The 23,448-nt window shown below is 33.5% G+C and overlaps 1 protein-coding gene across 3 annotated transcripts in view; it reads right to left on the reverse strand.

The window, feature by feature from the left end:
* LOC110446568 (cartilage matrix protein-like) overlaps positions 1 to 23,448 on the reverse strand; it is a 138,381-nt gene that overhangs the window by 27,078 nt on the left and 87,855 nt on the right. For 2 of the 3 annotated variants that reach the window (XM_021491773.1, XM_021491772.1), the window contains exons 4-7: positions 21,586 to 21,636; positions 19,285 to 19,890; positions 18,178 to 18,195; positions 12,472 to 12,495 (exon numbers count right to left, since the gene is read on the reverse strand). In XM_021491773.1, coding sequence (XP_021347448.1) covers positions 12,472 to 12,495; positions 18,178 to 18,195; positions 19,285 to 19,890; positions 21,586 to 21,636 — 699 coding nt within the window. The remainder of the gene's footprint in view (positions 1 to 12,471; positions 12,496 to 18,177; positions 18,196 to 19,284; positions 19,891 to 21,585; positions 21,637 to 23,448) is intronic. The other variant, XM_021491774.1, reaches the window with a different exon arrangement.

Genomic DNA, 23,448 nt, shown 5'->3' on the forward strand with positions numbered 1-23,448 from the left:
GTATCATACACCCTTAACAAGGTATGAAGTATCATACAACCTTAACAAGGTATGAAGTATCATACACCCTTAACAAGGTATGATATTTCATACAACCGTAACAAGGTATGATGTATCATACGCTCTAACAAGGTATGAGGTATCATACACCCTTAACAAGGTATGATGTATCATACACCCTTAACAAGGTATGAAGTATCATACACCCTTAACAAGGTATGATGTATCATACAACCTTAACAAGGTATGAAGTATCATACACCCTTAACAAGGTATGAAGTATCATACAACCTTAACAAGGTATGAAGTATCATACAACCTTAACAAGGTATGAAGTATCATACACCCTTCACAAGGTATGATGTATCATACACCATTAACAAGGTATGAGGTATCATACACCCTTCACAAGGTATGATGTATCATACACCCCTAACAAGGTATGAGGTAGCATACACCCTTAACAAGGTAGGAGGTAGCATACACCCTTAACAAGGAATGAAGTATCATACAACCTTAGCAAGGTATGAGGTATCATAAACCCTTCACAAGGTATGATGTATGATACACCCCTAACAAGGTATGACTCATACCTTGTTAGGGGTGTATCATACATCATACCTTGTGAAGGGAGTATGATACCTCATACCTTGTGATGTATCATACACCCTTAACAAGGTATGAGGTAGCATACACCCTTAACATGCTGTGTTACTCACATTAATTATGGAACAAGGACAAATAATTTAAACAGAAAATAAATAACCAAATTCTAATATTCTATTTCTGCAATTTAACTTTCGACAAAACATTCCTAGTTACAAAATTAATCCATGTTTTGTTGATTTTTTTAATTGGTTTGTAAATGTTCCTTATTAAAATCATAGCATTCAAAAACCTATAAGCTTACATTAGATTATTTAGTGTAATGACCAGTAGTTTGATATTTCTAATTTAACATTGTCCATCAACGATATGTCCTTCGAAAATCAGCTTCAAGAGTCTTGCGAACAGATAGAGAAATACATTTTTCAAACCTAGTATCTACAAATATGTAAATCGCAACGGCTACAGTGCACATCCTAGTTAACGTTGATTCTTACCACACCAGTATATATGTTAAGATTGTTTGAACTGTCATCTGTCACATATTCAATGTCAAACAATTGAGTTTGTTATGACCATTTTAATCATTATACATTTTGAGGATTCGTTTTAAAATATTTAACAACTTTAATCATATTTTTTTTCAATGATAAACATTTTGAACCCGGTTATATCAATGGTACACATTTGACTCCTCTTATTTAAAAAAAAAATGAATTCTTACTTCTCTTATTCTCTTAGTTTTTGCCTAACCTTATTTTAGTCATGGGTACTTTGACTGAGCTCTGTGAAAGTTTCCAGGCGGTTAAAAACTGTATTTAATTGATAAATAATTTGACTCAATTTATTAAAATCTTGAGTCATCTCCTCAAAAAGAAAGGGTTGACTCCTTTTGATTGGAGTATCAAGCTTGTTACCTTCTCTCTTTAGAGAGAGCATTTAACATACAATATGATAAGCAAATTAGCCGACACGAAACAAGGTTTAAAAGGCTTTTTCGTATCATCCTGGAACATAATAATATGCAACGCAATATGCTTGAATTTATGATAAAAAAGATCCCAGTTTATGCAAATGTAGTTTGTTTGAAAAAGAATGTACATGCTTTGAAATCGTACGTACTAGAAGATATATCTTTCTCGTAGTCATAAGAACAAAAAAAATCAAAATACAGAAGTCGAAACTTCAGGAAAACAACGGGAACACCAAAGCAAGACATCACGCGTGCCACCAACGAATGAACACAACTAAACCCAGGTGATCCGGAAGGATAAGTGTATCTAGTGACCTTTTCGAGGCACAAACCCAGGACCATGTTGGAAACAAAACATAAAACAACAAAATGATATCAAAATGTCGACGTTACTGTAATTAAAGCTTAGGATCAATAACATGAGGGCAAACGATGAACGGATGTAAGATTTACATGTAGCGGAACTAGACTGGGTCGATCGGGGTGGCGACCAAGCAGCTCAATTGGTTGAGAGTCCGTCTAGAGTAAGGAGGGTCCCGGGTTCGAACCCCGGTCTGTGCGTGCATTTCCCCCTCCTATTACATGCAAAAGAACCGTTGGAAAAGTACAGGAGGAATAAGACCAGATCTCTCGCAAAGAGTAAATTTCAAATACATTCACGTCCCCAGAGCGTGAACCATCACGTGCGATAAATCTTTAATCATGGCTGGAATCTTAATACTGACATTAGAACAGACAGTCTTTTTCTAATCATGAACATGAAACACTGACACGAATTGGAATTCGCACATTGAGCTCTTTCGACTCTAAACGGGTTTTTTACCTACTGAGAAAAATCATCGCGGCAATCGGCTACTCTACCGTATTATAATCTGGTTAATTGACGACTAGGGCGGTGTGTCGGACTTCACCATTGAGCAATTTATGGCTTTATTTCTGAAAGTTGATAGCTTATTCAATCACAATGTTACTAACTGGACCACCTGTTGAGAGGATCATAAAATGACAGAGGTTGTTATCTAATACGGTTTGACATCAACTTAAATCTAAAAGGTCACAAGTCAAGTCACACCGACATTACGAAGATAGTATCATACATATTTTTCAAACTGGAAAACTGTTATATCTTTTTCATACTTTAACAACAACAACAAAAAAAAAACACGATTTCATAACAGGAAACTATTTACCACGGTAGCCTAGCGTGATACAGGATTAGATGTGTTGCATGATAGTATGAATATAAACAAGTCTACCAACTTAAAAAACAATGTTCCGAAAAGTACACTGTGTGGTTCTGTCAGATATCAGATCGTGATATGGTGAAGGATTGAAATTGGGCATTATTCGCGGCTGTTCTGGCTTACATAAGAGGTTAACACGGTTAAAAAATGACGGTATTGACAAATAGTGATGACATTTCGATAGTTCCGACATTTTGATTTATTAGACAGGGTCTAGCTTTGTCCCTTTGTTTCGCCCTCAGATTAGCGATGATTACGTCAGTTGTGCACGCACGCTGCATTCAAAGAACCTTATAATCAACACAACGTGCCCTGTCTGTCCCCATAATGTACTGTACATAGGTCCCTTGTCCAAACTTACAAACAGATACTTAGACTTAACTGTTCCGAATGTGTTTAACGGTACTTAATATAGGCAGAGGCAAGTGATATAAAAGATATGTGAATACATTTGTTTTTATTCAAATTAAAGCAAACGTTGAATATACACGTGTAACATTATATGACTAATGAATAATAAAGATACACGTGTAACAGTATATGACTAATGAATAATAAAGATACACGTGGCACAGTATATGACTCATGAACGTTAAAGATACACGTGTAACAGTATATGACCCATGAACGTTAAAGATAACGTGTAACAGTACATGACTCATGAATGATAAAGATACACGTGTAACAATATATGACTCATGGACGCCAATTAGAGGCTACAAATTTGCACTTTTGTAATCTTAAATTCATCTGACAATTTTGTAATGCACCATGTTTACGTTTCAAATTTTTGACAACATTTAAATTCTCATTCGTACTCCTTCCGTTTCCATTATTCTTTGTACTGTTCAAGTAATTTGACATAAATTAAACGAGTTTACTTTCTTTCTTTGATATGCATGTACGCGTTTAATTAAATAGCAAACCGTAACCATGTTTCAATTGTACAGAAATGGATTGTAACCATTATAACAAAATAAAAGTGGAAATTCACACAGATATACCCCCATCCATCACGATAATATCAGAATCGCTAAGGCAAATTACATACTTTAATAAGTAGAAGGTAAATAAGGCAGAGGTATGTTTTGAGTCTGTGTTATGATAAAGTCTGATGAAGCGTTTCATACTTATACGGATCGTTGGTCTATTTTTAGCTACTGTATAGTTTCGTGGGTGTAAAATTTTGCGATTTTGTTATCGTAACTTATTTGCGGGGGTTTATTTTTTGCGAATCACAGTTGCTTTAGATCTAGGAACACTTCGCGAATAGTTTGGAGTGCTAGTTCGATTCAGTTGTATAGGACTATCGTAGACTTAGCAGCCTCAATTCAACTGGAATCACCGACTCATGAAACACCTCGATATTCTGGCAAAGATCTACATTTTCTCATGAAGTATAAAATTTCGCAAATCTCGATGCATTCGCGAAATTAGCGAAATTATTACCCTCGTGAATATTAGCAAATATACAGTATATTGGTCTAATGGTCGTGTTGAGAGGAATTGCGTTTTTATGTCACACAAATGCAACTTTTGAACCCTAAGGTACAACAAAACAATGGGTCTGTGTACAAAATGCGGAATTTTAATATCTAAATACGATTGAGGTCGCTTTTTGAAACATGATGTCCAATTTTCCTTGTGACGTGTTTGATATGTAAATTAATTTGGTCTTTTCATCTAAATGAAACCAGATGTTTAGATTTTTAAATTGAACCGGTTCAGTGACTCTTCTGCAACGATATCTGTCACTGCGTATTCAGTTTCCATCAAAGCGTGATATCAGAAACTCTTAATACAAATGTAACCTAACAAGTAGACTTGGCAGTATTCACTAGAATCCACTGAGTTATCAGATTCCTCTATAGCACAGACTGGTTCCAGGTAGTATTCCGATGAATTCTCATAATTAGACAAACACCTCTAAATATTTAAGGTAATGCCCGGTAGGTATAGTGTGTAGACTATCACAATACACTTGACCCGTAACAACTTATCCTTATAAACAGTATATGACCCCGAACCCATATTTGGACCTGACAAAACAGTATTTCAGCTATCCATATTGTCCAGTTGTTGAACTTGCTACCTCGCCCATCCCATAAACGGTCAATTATATTCTGATCCATCAAACCAGATAGATACCTATCTCCCGTGCTGGAGTGTATTGTTATACTGTGGTCTGAGACACTCATCTGTGTTGAGAATACTACCCCCCAGCATGGAAATACAATTCAATTATCTCTTCCCAACGATTTCAATGCTAACATTCGAAATATTTGCAAGATATTCAAGGTTTCCAGAGGCGATGAAAAGAAATTCGATTTCTTTAAAAAGAGGATTTTACAAAACAACTGCTTCCTTATACCAGGGAATTTCTATTTATTTCAATAAGGAGAGAATATTGTTAAATGCAATCAGTTTTAAGAAGTTTAACAGATTTAATTTTAATCTTCATTGTTTATTATTCATAGAACATGAAATGTAAAAAAATCTCATCAAAATCATATGAAATATTCTTTCGTTCTACCATAGAGTATTAACATCTGTTCCAATATAGACACAAGTGCACGTAAATTGATCGAAATTTATCTGAACTTGTAACCGCCTGACAGTATGATCGCATGGCTCAGTGGTTAGTGCACTGGCCTTTCACCTAGACCGCCGCGGATAATTACTAGTGTTTATGTATGAAAGGTCATGATCTGTCAACTTTTCAAGCTGGAATTACAATATCAGCTCTCCGATAAAAAAAAACCCACCTTTTTTTCGTACAAAAAAAGTCAACCTTATCTAAATAAACCAATAACACTGAGAGATTGTTGTCTTTTTTAAAACTCAAGTTTAGGCAGGTAAAGGTATTAATCATGTACTTGTCCGTGATATGGGCGGTGTTGCATGTTTATACTGTTAGCTGTGCATAGGCCATATCCTTGACCAACCCATATCCGCCCGGCACGCGCCATACCCGCTCAGCACGCGCCATATCTGTTTAACTTCTGGTTCAGCACTTTTCAGAAAATATCACATCTCAAACTGGTGGTGCGTACACACTGCATATCCATCTGTATTTGCTACTTTGTTCGTTGTGTTTTATTTAGAGTAGAGAGTATGGATATAGAGAAGCTCACACAATATACATTTTCTGCATGTGTCATATGTTATTGCTAACACGTTTGATGTTATAGAGCAGTATATGATAAAATGGTCACCATATGAAAAAAATCATAACCTATTCCTTATCAGCCCTCGACCCACATCAGCCCTCGGGCCTCCATTCCCTCGGGCTGATAAGTAGTAGCACATGGAAATGGTCATATGATAACCTCAAAGTACTGTGTATTTAAACATCTAGTATCAATTACAGTGTCACATTCCTTTATATAAAAGCCCTGTTGCCTGCGGCACACTTAGAATGTATCAGTAACAGTTTAAACTATCCATCAAAACGTTTTGACGGATAACACTTAAGCAATTATTTTCCTATTCATAAGTGATGATATCAATTAATTGAAATCGCTAAAGCCATAAATTTAGGCTATTGTGAGACCTCTGGGGTGTAACTGACCTAATAGAATCCGCTTGTTATCTTTGAAAAAGATTTCAAAGAGAGTTAGCTTTCAATGCCCTTTATCAAGAGATCGGATGACTGTTATCATACAATCTGTCTTATTTACGTTAAAAACCCAAAACCGGTCCGACAACGTGACCTCATTTATATTTATAATATTAATTAGGTTATATGAGGTTAATGATCGAATATACTTCATCTTTTCCATGAATTGTCTGTTGAAGTAAAACCGTAAAAAACATCACCCGTTTATGTGAAATAGTTAGAGGTCACCTTGGTGGAAAAACTGGCGCGGATTGAAGTAGGTTTCCTATTTGATAAGTATGTATTTATACAATACTTAAGAAATGAGAAGGAGGAATACAAACTTCAAAACACATTCCTGAGAATTGTTATCATAGCAACCTACGTACTTATCAAAACAGGTAAGTTTAAAGAAATACGGAAACGCCCACATAAAGATATACTTCTATAAATGAAGCCTAGATATATGAAAATGCATGATGTTTCAATATGGACGTCAAACCGTAGTCAAACGTTAATCCGGACTTATCAATAAAAAATCCGAAATCATATTTGATTATTTATTTATTAAGTATGCTCGTTTTTTTAGTGTCCTATCTATTCCAATTTATTTTGTACATATATGAAGTACATCTGTTTTAAAAACTGTTTCTACATCCTAGTTTTTGTCTGGAGAGATAACCGTTCGTATGAATGAAAAGAAGGTCCCAATTAGTTACACAGACTTCGCTGTGAGGACATCACTAACGGACAGACGCACAATTTTCAAATAGTGTAGATCACCGCTCTGCATTTCATTTTAGGTGAGATTTCAACCTAGTTTTTTTCACACAGATATCTGTCTACCTGAATTGTAATCATGACTTAATCTTACGTAAACCCTACGCGATAGCAGCACAACCCACGTTTGTCTTACTTGTGAAAAGCGTTTTGTCAATGCTCTGTTATAAACTGCATTACACAAACGTATAGAGTGAGATAGGTGCCACTTATCTAGGACACACACTGAAATAAACGACAGACCAGGAACGCCATCAGGTTGTAATTGAAAATTTATTGATTTTCTTTTTCGTGCAATCATGTCCAAAGTCTATATTTACATAGTCATATATAAGACAACTTCTTGTTTTTGTCACGGATTGGATAAAGCGACCCTGTTTAAGCTCCAGAAACATTTCTAATGTAAGGTAGTATGAAGTTGACTGATTTAGGTCGACACTGTACTACAGAAATATCGAACACTCTCCTTTCCTTAGTGACAGATGACATGACAACAATTTCACCTGGATTTTTATAGAGGACGTTTGACCCGGCTGTTATCTGCTGGCATACAAACACTATGTCAGTGCTGTATTTAACATCATATCTGAACTTCTCGGAAACAAAAACGACCTTTTATCCGGAACCTTTTTTCGTTCCTACTTAATAACGAAATGATTTCTCGCACACTTGAGAAAGAGATAATAAGCGGGAAATTGTATCTGAACACGTACAGCCTAATTTTTATATAACTGTTTGCAATTCAAACCTTCAAGTGTTTTATGTTCACGACATCTAAACTTTAAACGTTCCAATTTACAACAATAGATACACTTCAACCTGACATATGTCATCCTTAGGTCGAGTCATTTAATCTCATATGTGTTTAAATATTTCATCAGTTCACAGATAACCATTTAAAGTATTTTTTAATTTTAGCTTTACAATAACATATTCTTGAAGTTCTTGCTATACATATATATACATGTATATCGATATATTTTTTATGGGGGGAGGGGGAGTTGAGTTGGTTTTAATTTTGGGCTACGGTACTACATGTACTAATATCCCTCCTTTATCTTCCAACATTCCTTTNACTGGTGTAAACGTAAAATGTTCCACACGTAAGGGAATCGTCTAAAAATGTACATATCTACCACAATGAAAGATGAACTTAATCGAATTGTCAAGTCACAACGTAGAAACTTGAAATTCTGCAAACTGTCTTGTTAAAATATTAGTAAGAATTAAACATTTCAGACAATTTGAAGGTTGGCAATGCTAAAAACTAGTCAGCTTGTGTATACATATTATGTTTACCTATCAGTACCACACGTCAGGGTCAGGTAAGAATACCGCCATGATAGTTGTGCGGAGACCATATAAAAACACCATTGACTATCCCGTTTGATATCCAGACAAGTAGAATCTCAACACAGCAAAGCAAACATAGTGATATGAAGTGCCTGGTCCTAATTCTCCTGTTTCCTTTAACGTAAACGATCGCCAATCGTCTCTATAGTTCAACACATTATGACATGTTTGGACAAAGTAAACTTCCTATGAAGAATTATTGACCCAAGAAATGCTGGGATAAAATAGCCGTATAAGGTTTCAAAAGATTGATGCTTTTTCCCCATATTTGATGTATAACAGGTCGTGTTGTAAAATATTTCTTCCTCTCAATGTCTAACACTGTCGTACCTTGGGTTAATGCCCACGAATATGTCTATACGTGAAACTAAAAAACACGATGTCTTGTCTGATTTTGAATAAGAAACCCGATAAAGGTGTGATGATCTCATTATAAATCAGGACACGGGGTCGGTTGTTCAAAGTATGATCAACCTTACGATTCATAATTTGAAATTTTCAAAATAAAGTTTTGATTTTGATTTTGAAATTTCAGTAATATTTTGTATGTTTATTTTTTATCAAATGATGGTTTTTAGGCGATCTATTTATCAAGTGTTTTTAGTTTCTTAATTTCAACATAAGAAATGTAAAAAGGGTTAAAACTTAAAGTTAATCTTTTGCAAGATGGTCAGGCTTGGAGAAACTCGAACTGATGATGTTTTAAAAGTGGTAAGCTTAACAGCTGGGATATCTTAATTATTTAATGATATTCATAAATGGTTTATATCAATTATTTAAAACACTCAATGTAAATTTCTTCTTTAACCGAGAACAAATCTATAGCTCTATATCACATTTGACAGGAATATAAAGTGACATATACAATAAATACATAAGTGCTTTTTGAGGGTTTTTTCATGTTTAAATAATTGGGTCGTATATACAAGACATGACATGTGACGGTCAAACCTGTTATGGTAATGTCCTTAAATTTATGTTGACACCCTGTTTATATGACATATATATTATAATCCAGTGCTGTATTACATAGAACGCCTAATAAAGGGACATAAGCTAAAAATATTTACAAGGACATACACACCACATTTGAGTGAGTTGAGATTGATACCAAACAACATGATCAGTTTGCGAAATGAAACCTTTTGAAATTACTTTCGACAAGTGAGCAAAGGTTATCAACCTAGTGATATATACTGTCTTAATTTGACCTAGAAATTGACATTGAATCTAGCTTATTAACTTAGGGTTCATCCGTTGTAGTTGTTGGTCTTCTGGGACATATCGTATCAGCTACTGTTATCCCATATGAAGATATCCACTATGAAATAAAATCGTTTGACTAAAACATAGCACCTGGTTTGAAACATTGGAATTGTATCGTTTGTTTCAATTCATTTGTATTTCTGTTATTAAATGTACTTAAAAACTTATGTAATATAATGTCATTTAATATCACATTTAATCCATTTTCAGACCACTTTTCCCCCTAAATGACTAACCGTGACCCTTTCAATACTGTTTACAAAACTTGCTAGACTCAATCGATAACAGCAATGACAACCTAGTAATACACAAATCAAGGGCGTGGTCTTTTACATACTAGACCCACTTTCTACTTACTAAACAATTTAAAACTACTTCCCAAACATCATATGCATCACATTTCTATATATGTTTCAAATGTGATGTTATTATATTACAATGAATGCATTAGAAAGTTGATGTCATTACGAGTTTGACGTTGAAATTATAACGATTAGGTGTATTGTTTAAATGCTTCCTCTAGAAACTGTATCGTTTCATTGTTTTTGTTTTGTTAGAGAGTTATAATATGTAAAAATATACAATAGACAATTTCTTAAACTTTTCCAGAGGTTTATATCATTGTGACGTCATCTTGTCATGTTTCAGATGGACGACATCTTGTCATGTTTCAGATGGACGTCATCTTGTCATGTTTCAGATGGACGTCATCTTGTCATGTTTCAGATGGACGTCATCTTGTCATGTTTCAGATGGACGACATCTTGTCATGTTTCAGATGGACGTCATCTTGTCATGTTTCAGATGGACGTCATCTTGTCATGTTTCAGATGGACGTCATCTTGTCATGTTTCAGATGGACGTCATCTTGTCATGTTTCAGATGGACGTCATCTTGTCATGTTTCAGATGGACGTCATCTTGTCATGTTTCAGATGGACGACATCTTGTCATGTTTCAGATGGACGTCATCTTGTCATGTTTCAGATGGACGTTATCTTGCCATGTTTCAGATGGACGTCATCTTGTCATGTTTCAGATGGACGACATCTTGTCATGTTTCAGATGGACGTCATCTTGTCATGTTTCAGATGGACGTCATCTTGTCTTGTTTCAGATGGACCACATCTTGTCATATTTCAGATGGACGACATCTTGTCATGTTTCAATTCAAAATTCGATATTGGAATTCATGTGAAAACGTTTCATTTTGTGAATAAGATATGATCACTAGAACAAATAAACCAAATATATATATATATAATCACCAAAACAACTGGGTGGAAACGTTTTCTAATAATGCTTTTTCATCATCGAAATCACTTTTTCCGAATCAATTTATCAGTTTTTTTCGCTATTCATGCCAAAGATTACTTGCGTCTACATTCCCATTAAGATGAGGAAAATATCAAACGTTGACCTGCGTTTGATCTTCTACTAAACCTGTCTGTGGGAATGTTCACCCTTTTCAGTGTTACACACTATTCTCTTTCCTACCTATTCGACGGTTCGCTTGGCTAATCGTTGACAAAAGATAAAAAAAGATATGAGCCTCTTTTAAATGCCTAGATTGATAATGAGATAATTATAGATTAATCCCTGATAGGTGAACAAATATTGTTAAAATGCTAGCCAGATGGTTGAGTATTGACATTTCTGGGTTGATGCTAAGATAATTAATAGCAGATAGACAGGCTATTGAACACTTGGTCAGTAAAATAAACATTAGTGTTACTACAAATTCAAGGTCAATTTCAAAGGTACAGATGTACCTTTAATCAACAATTTTAAAAATGTCACACTTTGTATAAACTCGTATGCTGTTTGTATGTGTTAAAACAACGCATGCACCTTTATAATCTATTCAGAATAAATAGTAATATAAACTTGTAGAGCGTAGCATGGCAGATTACTGCAAGAGTCTTTATTTAAGCGGACACAATTTTAGCCTATTATCGAATTTTAACAGATTACCGCAATCATGAATTGGAGCACTCACAATTGCAATATGCAATTGAAAACTATAAACAAACTTTAGCGCAATATTTAGGCGCGAAAAGCGTCAGAATTAGAAGAACAGCTAAACTCATTCACCCCTGAAATTGCATAATGAACTATTTCAGCCTTTGAATAGGAAGAGTTTAAATGTGTTTTCATGGTGAATGAATGTATAGTTACATGTAATCTTGGTGACATTTGATTCTATAGATAGGTATACAGTGAGGAAACTCCTTTCATCACGGTTGTCGACTACGCAGTGTTGTTATTTCTATATTACGGACAAAATAAAGCCGAAATCAAATCTAGTCTGAGGTAAATAATAACAAGTGTTTCTTGTAGGACTTCCTAAAGCCAGGCACTGAATCAATTTTTTTTTAAATCCTTCATTAAATGATAAATTTGACAATTAATAATACCTCAAGCGAAGAATATCCCAAACAAAATGTGTAAAGAAAACAAGATAGGCTGGTTTGCCTTTCCCGGATGCAAGGTAAGAAAATGTAGCGCCATGTCCATTGACATCAGCGATGTATGAAGATAAATTTTAAGATATCAAACACAAACCCAGAATAATAAAGAACATTACATGAATATATATTCACTTCGACAGAATATCATACAATGCAAATTAAGTAGATTTAAATAACTTACGTGGCTGCGGAGGGGGATCTTGCACTGAAAAAAGAATGTGGAGATACATGTAAACAAATTGCTACAATAAATGTACTACTGTTTTATTTACATTACACACATAATCATGACATATTTATCAACCACTCATGCCTGTCCTCCAAAAAAGGTAACACACATTTAATACATAATTCGGTAATATCTTCATATGATATTCTTCAGAACAATACATCCAGCCCACACATCGTTACTTTATAAGAAATGTAACATTTGTTAGCGACTTTTTACTTTTTTCTTTTTTTACTTGGACGACACAATTTTATCAAAAAGTATACATTAAATAAATAAAACATTCCATTTGGATAACATGAATGTAAGGTAATGAATCATTGATAGATGATATTTAAATGCTATAATATGAGAGTAAATGATTATGTTCCAGCACAAAAATAATTAAAGCAAAAATATAACATGATCTTCAGATATTGTAATAGTTAAAAAAGTGATAGAGAGAGTAAAGGGAATAAGGCAAAAATGAAAGCATTCTTTTTCAAAAGGGCAAAAGTTTGAAAGAATATTGTGTTTACATTGAACCCTGTCGTATGAAAGGTCTTATTCTAGTAGGTATTCTACAAACTGATTGGATCGAAAGAAAATCAAAGAAAAAACGTTTTACATTTTTTGTTTTTAATTTTATCGATAACGGAAGTTCAACTGTTTGTTGAATAAGACATGATATCAGAATTCTATGGTGTCTGATTAGACAGGTTCGATAATTCAAAATATTTGGGGTGATTTGTTACGTACAGAAATTTGTCTTCTGAACATTTATGATGCTATGAAAGCCAGTTGAGTAAAAAAATATTTCAAAATGTGCGTTAGTAATATTTAGGGTACGTTAGAGGCTGCAAACTGGTAATGTCAATACAATGAAGCCAAACGTTGCTTCAAATTTTTCTAAAAGCATTCATTCTTTGTTCATTGCATATGTAGTAACACATTTACACTGTGTGTGTGTGTCAGCTACAAATGGAAAGCTTCCTTTCAAGCTTTGTTAGTGTTATAATCAATTAAGCATCGCAAAATAAGCAAGTTTGTAAAGTGATTGCTAATCCAGGACAAGCAACAACTAGGTATTTGCCACGTTCTAAGCCATGTTTTTTGTCGATGTTACATTTATTATTTTTATTGGATTCATAACGGCCCATCAACACAAAAAAACAGTTTTTTTCGGACCAATAAAAAGTAAATAAAACACGTGAAAGGATATATCATCAAATGACTAAACGGTAAACTTGAAAGGTAAAAGTGGCTACGTGTAAAACTGGTTAAATATTAGAGAACACCCATGAATCGAAATACCTTTTTCATTTTCGTTACATTTATTTTGATGAAGTAGAATTTCTACCGTTAAAATTTCTTTAAATAGGAAGAAATACAAAGCCGTTTCAGAAGTAATTAATCTTTGCTGCTAGTTATGGGGATGTTTATTCTTGAATAAGGTACACAGACACTTTAGAATGCTTGCGATAGACCAAGTGTATGTGTTTGTTCTTAATTGAAATAGGGTAGAGTTTGATACTTTTAGCTCGGACAATGGTCAACACGTTACTGACCTGAATACAGGACTTATTCTCGATGGTCATTGAAACTGTTTGACAAGTGTTTGCAAGTTGGTGTTGTTTTATTTGCATTGAATTTATGTGACCACGTTGTAATGTTCATACACCTTGTTTACTTTTCAGTAATAACGATAAACAAATATGAAATATTTTCTATTGACCTCGCCATGCCGGTATGTTTCCTAATAATTCTGCTTAAACCATTCTTGTTTACATTTATACCACTTACAAAATTCGAGTTCAATACTAATGTCGGTTAAGAACACTATGTTTACTTTTAAAAGGACAAAGTGTTGTCATAGGGAATTAGTTTTAATAAGATATAAGTTGTTTGAAAGGACTAAAACTCAATGTTGTAAATCTCCACCAGCTTAACGGTGTATCAACGGAAATCCATATTTTTAAATGTTGCCGAAAATATGTTTATTTTGAGTTTATACTCTAAAATGGATTATTTGAAATTCAAAATCTTGCATATTTGGTTTTTTAGTTTCTTAAGTATGCAAATATCACTAATCATTTTCCCTGTGTAAGTGAACAGAAATAGCTTGATTCACATGTACTTCTTACATCTGAATATTGATACACCCGTTCGCATATCCACTAACATACCCACTAACATAACCACGTTCGTAGTTAATTTGGATAAGATATAGCACTCGAATGTACATTAAGGTGAACGACGGGTCAGTTTTATGTTGAAAAATACTTCAGTTTTAAAGTGGACAATGGTAAAAAAAAAAAAGGATTTAAGTGTAAATTGGTAGACGTACTTGTGTATTTACGTGAACAATGGTAAAAAAACACTTCAGGTTTTAGATGAAACAACTCTTCACTTTAAACAACTTGCTGTTGCCAGCGGCAGGGTTAAGGTAAGACGAAAGTACGTTATAGGTTCGCAAAACTTGCCTTAAACTTGTATTGATACGAACACCTACACGAGAACCTTCACGCTTTATTAAGAAACATTTCATCTAGAAACGATCTGTCTATATCTTAGAACTAAAATAAGGAACCAACATACGTTTTTTCATAAAACCGATAAACGAATAAAACCTATGTTACATTTCTTTTGAATATTATTCCTCAATTTCCTTCGTTTTCAGAATCGTAGACTAGAAAACCAACAGGAAAGATATATATATAGTTTAACAATTTACGTTTCACATTGAAGTTGAAACAAAGTAGACGACTAAGCATTATGGTGAATGTGACACTTTCCATGACATTTCCGTGACGTTAGGTTCATTCTGATATCATTAAGATTATTAGGAACAAAATCCTGCCTCTTATAAGCAATAGAGGTATATCTCAAGTCCCAAAGATCGTATTATTTTTCTACCACGGGTAAATTAGAAAAAGAATGAAGAGATTTGAAAGAATGAGATATGTTTTCAGAACAAGTGTAGATATCTTTTTTCTTTCTATGTCTGTAAACAGTTTTATGTGAATACAAAACGTCAGTTAAAAGGTGGCAAATACGCAGACTGTGCAAAACATACCAAAGTCGTAAATTTAAAGGCGAAAACATGAATTCCGAAAGTAAGCGTTTCCATTTCAAAAGGTAAAATCTGACATGACGTCGTTCATCAGATCCAGGAATGTTTGTTAAAATATCAATCCCCAAATGTTGTGTCCCTCTGTTAAAAGTGGCGCAGAAAAATGTTTCGACCACTTACATGTATTCTTTTCAAAACACGTATGTCAGGGTCTATTTTGGGCTCATTGACAGAGAAGAAGGAATGTATCTCCTGTGTACAATACTGTCAGATACGTTTTGCCAGGTGGTTCCCCGAGGTTAGGCCATTCTTAGTGACATCTTCTCTTATTATGACACAGGAGGTGGAGTAGGTCATGATATAGTGAAATTGCGTCTTTGATACAGAGGTTGAGTAGATGACTTAGCCTATTTCAATGAAATAGTTCAGATGCCTCAGACACACCTGTGCCACGAACACTTAAATCAGGACACATAGAGAAACGAATCTAGGACCTCCAGAAATGCTCCCTCTTAGCAAATTTTGTTATACTACAAATCAACAGGTGTGCCTCAATATGGACCTAACATGGATTTCCAACAAATATAATTTAATTAGGAAGACATAAATAAAAAAATAATATGATAATACATATAAGAAATGACAATTTAATATTTAAATGTTAAAGTTCATGCAAATCTGTCTCACCGAAATCGTGTTAACGTTATACAAGGGACAATATCTATTTTATTAGAAATTCACAAATTGAAACTCGTATTTAGGGATTTTTAAATACTTTTTTTTTTACAGCCGCGTGAAATGATGATTGATTGGCGTAACATAAATAGCAAAAGAAAAGGTCAAATGCATTTATATGTACAAGACAGTTGATAATCTACATATATTAATGTAGATAGGATGTATGACAATTGCACATCAAGTTCGTTTTATTTTAAAACAAACTTTTGACATATTGGTAAATTTAGTTTTGCTCTTACTGAGCACAAGAGTAACAATTTGACTTCTCGGTGTGAGCATTTTCGTCAATGAAGTTATATGAAAGACAAAAAATGTGTTTATCTGTGATTTTTTTGTCTGTTTGGAATCTCACCATCCTTAAATAACCACAGCTGTTGATAGGACGTAAAACAAAAAACCAAACCAAACGAAACCAAACCTTGGTTCAAAGATGTTTTTGGATTTAATAGAAACGTCGAGAAACGATATTTCTGATTGTAGTTGATATTTGTTTATATAACTCTCGTTAGTTCTCTGAATAGTTAATTAAAACATATCACATACGTCAGCAACGAGCTATGGGAATATCTTTGGACTGAAGATAATGATATCAATGAAATTATGATGTTAAATTCATAACAATAGATAAAACAGATTAAAATGTTTTTTGTCGTTTTATTTATTAAAGATCTACCTACAATCTGTCAAAAACACTGCCGAACATAAATTAAAGTATACTGTAAATTGTACCTATAGATATTGCCCTAAAATTGTGAATAGGAATGCAGACAGATATTCATTACGCACTTTAATCGTCTGCTATTCTGAATAATATACAGTTATACTCCTCAAGTGTCTTTTGAAAAACTTTGTTGTATAAAAATAACTAACAGATAATCATCCTTTGATGGTATCTTTATGTATTGTACTTGCCTCCTCGCATACAATGTATCTGCTTTTAAATCACACCATTAACCCTCGATATACCGCTTACCGCCAAAATATTTCAAGGTTCCTTTTTTCGTAAGGAATCCTTTCATATATTTCCCTTCATTTTTCGCCAAGATCCTTTGAGAAACTAAACTCTGTACCAACAGAGGCAGTATAAAGAGGCCTTCCTATATTTTTATTCAAACCTGTATCAAGAGACCACCATTGGGGAATTCATGAATGTTGACGCTTTATACAGGTGGTCTTTCAATACAGGTATCATTTCCACTGAATTCACTAAAATGAGAAACGGTGAAAATTGTGTCTTAACCAAGGTGGTAGCTAAACGGAGTTGGCCGCATGAGCTGGTATGACTATGTATATATAAATATATATAAATATTATAAAAAGAAAAATTCTCAACAACGAGTCTTGAGTACTTTCATCTCTTCTAGGAGATTCTTCAGACTCTATATATATATATATATAGTGAGACGATTGGAAGCAGGGATTATCTAAAAGCCGCACGGGCACTCCAACCCCATATGACTGATCTAAAATGCTCGTTATAATCAAAATAACAGGATAAAAATGCCACGCACATTAAAATACAATCGGTGTATGATGATAATTGTATTCAGCTTTTAAAACAAAATAAATGCCGGGGATTTGGCATTTTCGTGTCAATCTGATTGGAAATACCTTTATGCGAACATGTCCTGACATTCGGCTCTGTGCCAGTCAAGGTGAAAAGTGGCAAACATTATACGAAATCATATTGATGTTATTCCTTTTTATTTGTTTCTTGTTCTATATAGTTTTAGTTGTATCTTCTCTGACATTTGTTTTCAAATCGTGTGTCTAATATACTCTGCCTAACAGTATTTCAATCAGATTGATCCGATCACTAAAATAACATTGCTAAATACGAAAGCTGTTTTAACGAAGTGAACGCTTACGTTCTTCCCAACTTGGCACTGGAAAAATATCACATATAACATATGACAAAAACAGCATTGGATATAATCACAAATATCATTCGGGTAATTAGAATCCTTGCAACGACATAGCAGAGTAATGTATGTCAATAAAACTGACCAGTAAAACGCCCCTGATTGGATAACGGGCATCTCTCAGTGATCCGATGCAGTAAAATAATTTATACATTTATACATTTATATAGAATATGTAAAGATAATGATATCATACGCACACTATATTTATATATAGACGTCAGTGCTTTATACAAGATGGGCGGGAATACATAGGAAGTTAGTTTTAAAGTTAGGCAGTTGTTTTGTCAATAGATCGGAATCATGCATTTTTTTGTCAAGTAATATTTTGAAGTTTTTGTGAAAAAAAATGTTCGTAGTATTGATTGTGTGGCTTAGAGATAGTAGGGAAAATATCGACTCTTAAATTAAAAGGTTTTTTTTACAGAAATAAATACTCAAAAAAAGTTCTGCCTCGAAAAATAACACATACACAACATTCATTATACCGTGCACATTAAATTTTAATGGATACATAACCTAAGGAATATCTCCATGTATTAAGCATCCGTCATTTAAGTGACACCTTATGATTCATGGTGTATTTTTATTAATTAGAACTCTTCATTTATTGTTTCATTAAATATGCAATGGTACACAAACATATTAAAATTGGGAAATTAATACACTCAAACTAAAACATACTATTATAGGTAAATTGTTAAATTTATTAGAAAATAATTAATACCAGATGAGTAAAATTTCTTAATTTCCTTAGTAACGACATAGATCCTTATAAGAAATTGTCATGATGTAGTCAATCGGTATAATGTTGTTCACTAAATGTCAATTACAAAGAAAACTAAAACAGGGACCTGATATAACATTTAAAAATCAAAATTCCTATATTTAATTTTTGTAATTTGTTATAATGTAATCATTAATATTATTATTTCAAATGGTTATTCCTTTTTATAACCTACAAAGAAAGAATATAGATTAGATTGTTAAGATACATGTATATAAAAATAAGTATATACTGTATAAATTAATATGTAAAGTATATTAACTCACCTTCACAAGCCCTGTAAGCAACCATTTCAGTCAGAGCTCGCGTATTCAGTTTGTTGAAATTATCCACCTGAAGGTAATACTTCTCTTCCGGTTTACTTGCAATACCCATAAGTTCACTTGGGTCAATATGCGGTCCTACCCCTATCGAGAACACGTGACAGCCCATAACTTTTAACTCCTCAGCCTCCCCGAGGGTAAGGGCTTTCCCCACCTCTTTCGTATACGGATCAACCCTCCCGGGGTTCGTGCCACCATCTGTCACTACAATGACGACATTGGGTACCCCCGGGCGGTCCCCGAACCCTGGGTTGAACACGCCTCGCCTTGTCTGGTTTAACGCCCTATACGTCACTGTTGCTGGACCAGCGGCATATAGAATTCTTGACACTGCACTTAAGATATCGTTTTCATTTGAATACTGATTAAAGTTAAACTCGGTCTTAACAACATTGCTAAAAGAAACGATGGCGACCCGCGTTTTGTCTATACCAAGCTCAAACTCTTTTAGTACTTCCCTCACAAATCTGAGTTCTTTGTTGAATTCAGGTTCCCCAATACTTCGCGAAGAGTCTATTACAAAAGCTAAGTCGGCTATGTTTCCACAAACTAAAAACAAAAGAAAAAAAAAATCATCACCAGAAAAGTTCTGTTTCTCCATCATTTCCGTAGCAAAAATTAACCAATTATTAACATGAATTGCTACGGCATTGCTATACTAGTCAGTAAAGTGAGTAAGTTAATAAGAATATGCCACACACCCATCCATCCCCATCTGTTGACCGTATCACATCCATCGTTTTGGAAATATCTCATATATACAATAATGTAAATACTAAATAAAGATAATCCACTTTCTCGGATACCAAGATAATCTGCCAAAATTATCTTTGATAATGTATTGAATATATACTAGTAAAAATAATATTTCTAACCATTAAACTTCATATAGTGGAATCTCGTTAGTCTGTATCCATTTTAACAAACTTCATAATTTTAATGAAAGGTTGAATTAAGTTTTCAAATTAATTTTAAAAACTTTATAATAGATCAAGAAATATGAATTTGTTGAGTATATAATATCTGAAAATTATAACATTATATATCCCCGAACATTATTTTCGGGTTTAATAATCCGGATATTATTAATTGTTTGATTTTTGTATTACTGTGTCAGTATGCAAATGATGTTGGATGCAACTGAGTCATGTGCGCAGTTTTCAAAGGTCATATCAGCTTGACAACAACCTGACATTAATATTTTCTTTAGCACATTTTCAAAAAATATTGAAATTAATGAAATATTAAAAACATCGGGGAAAAAAAATAATAATGAAAAACAACAATGAAAATATACATATATATGTAAATTTACTTATAAATGTAAAACTTCAAAATTGTATTACTTCAAAAATGAAAAAATTGCTTTAATACTCATTAAGCTAACTAGCCTTTAAAACATGGCCGTAGATTACAATATTTAATATATTTGACGTTCTATGGTAAAATTTGGGAGTTTACGATTAATTCTACAAATCAGCACAGTGGTCGAATAATATTTTGTCACTGCAATGTTGACGAAAATATAATACTAGTACAGATTAAAGTTTTCTCACCTTCCACAGTTTAAGGTCAGCGGATGAATTTTCAAAATACGGTTACCTTTACAAGTCTTTAATTCACATTTTCGTACAACTACGTTTTATATTGGTTTTTTTTAATTCTTTTATCATTATTATTGTTTTATGTCTTAAAATGACAGCTTTAACTTTAATTCATTCTTTGCAGTTTTGTAAGACCGCAGCATGATGGTATGCATCAATGAATCATCTAAGAAAACGAATCCTAGACAAAAACACATACGAGGTTCCACTATAATAATAATTCAAGCAGACATTTCATTTGGGAATCAAGGCATTCAGATACGCTGCATTACATATTAAGTGAAGCTTGGAACACAGGAATCCGCCGGGAGCTATATTAGAATTGAGAAGGGTGTTAGAGGTGAAGAGGTAGGGATGGATATTTTCATAGCATATTTGGCCATTTGTGCGAATGTATATCAAATAATATCATAAGATTACACAAGTTTACAACATCTAAACACTAATGCTTTAAACTTGTCCATGACTTAATATATATATATTATAAGCTGTATTTGTATTATATAAACATCTTTTTTTTCTTTTCTTTTTCTAATTTCAAAGAAACAAAATTGAATGATAGATACAGCGATATTTTCTTTTCAAGTAAAAAAAACACCAATCAGTCAAAGTGAAAATTATCATATCAAAAAGTACATACCACGATTCCTCCTTATGACAGAGTCGTCTTGGCGTTTGACTCGAGGTAGTGCTATAAGTAAAAAAAAACAGACATGAATGAGATAACTTAATGACGTTTTTAGGTTTGTGAACTGTTGTTGTTCGTACGAGGCTACTGATGCAGGAGCCCTTGTAGAGTCAATGCTTTCTTCGATCTCTTTCTTTGAAGGGCGTGAAACAAAAACAAAATACGCAGCACTAATTTAAATACTTGGGATATCTACATCACTTTTATTCTTATTGAAATCCATATAACCTCCCGGCATATTTAGCATCATGATCATCTATTCATTCGAAAACCTGTAAATATGTTTGACCTTATTGTGTTGATGGTCTTTGAGAAACCCATAGACCGTCAATTCCTAAATGTATTTGTTTTTTCTCTTGTATTATTTAGAGAGTCTTGACTTACAAAGTGTTGATCGTTTACTTTATAGATTCAGTTAACTTAGTGTTTAATCCGAGCGTTCTAAGATAATAACATTCACAACTTTTGTTTTAGAAACAATAGCAATGGTGATATCAGCATATCGATTATTCTTATTTACCGGAATCATGAATATTATTGCATCCAATACATGAAATCGTATTCACATAAAACGTGGAAATGAGCGATCGAAAGTTCGTATTTACCAGAAACATGAATATGAATGCAGCAAATATTCGTCTTTCATGTGAACGTGAATGTTTGTGTATCAAATATTTCATATTTACCGGAAACGTTGATATTATTTTATCTAATATTTCTTTGGAATATTCTTGGTGACTGGCATTGTCAATGCCAACATATCAAATATGGCATATTTAAGTATCACAGGCAACTGATGTCAGAGATTTTTAGATATTAAATTGAGGATAACAATATAAACCAACTTGCATATATTTTATATAAAAATTGTATAATTGTTCTATAAATCCGTATATATTTTAACATAATTATCATGTTATGGGTCATAACTAGTTCAGAAATTAGCAGAACAGAATTATCTGAACGCTAAAATAATGTGAAACCATTACGAAAACATTTTCTGACGGAAAGTTAATTTTGTGTTAAGTCTACTTTGTCAATAGTTTAAAGTTTATTCAACTTCATTACAACATAAAATGTCCGTCCATCCAAAGATGGTCAGACTTATTAAGTGGAAATTAAAACAGTATATCCATCGTTATTTAAATGAAATATAAATAGTGTCGAACAAAGGAATAAGTAGAAATTTAAACTGAAGCTATTAGTATTAAGCTGACAACAATTCATCTTGGTTCTTGTTCACGCGTGGTGGATATGTATATCTGTATAAATACCTAAACGTGCAATAAAACTGATTCATTTACAAACAAATTGCGTACCCAGAAGTAAACATGCACATATTTTTGTCTAGACATGAGAACGTGGATTTAACTGCCAGTTCTCATTTCTAATAACCATAATTAGTCGATAGCTCCTTCCTCCTACAAACAATCCGCTCTATATCGACGTTATATGTGGAGTGTGAACATGTTGTGTTTATTATACTTTCTTGGTAATTGGACAATTGATGTTTAAGAATGTCGATTTTTCAAATATTTGTGGTCGATAGTCGCGCATACGACTGACTTACTCTACAGACATTTTCATATTATCTCAGTATAACGCGGACATTACTATCAGCAACGAAGATAGCTAGCTTATTCAAATCTTCTAAAATGATACTTCACGTGATTGTGTTCGATAATGATTTGTTTGATGTCGTGCCATATACAAATAGATTTTTAAGACGCCTGTTAAAAGTGTACATGCTTCTAGTTAAACAGTTCACATCCGTGTGAGAACGTCTGTGATAGGTGCACAGATACTCCAGCTCGA

The sequence above is a fragment of the Mizuhopecten yessoensis genome, unplaced genomic scaffold (genome assembly GCF_002113885.1).
Source record: "Mizuhopecten yessoensis strain PY_sf001 unplaced genomic scaffold, ASM211388v2 scaffold2801, whole genome shotgun sequence".
Taxonomy (NCBI): Eukaryota; Metazoa; Mollusca; class Bivalvia; order Pectinida; family Pectinidae; genus Mizuhopecten; species Mizuhopecten yessoensis.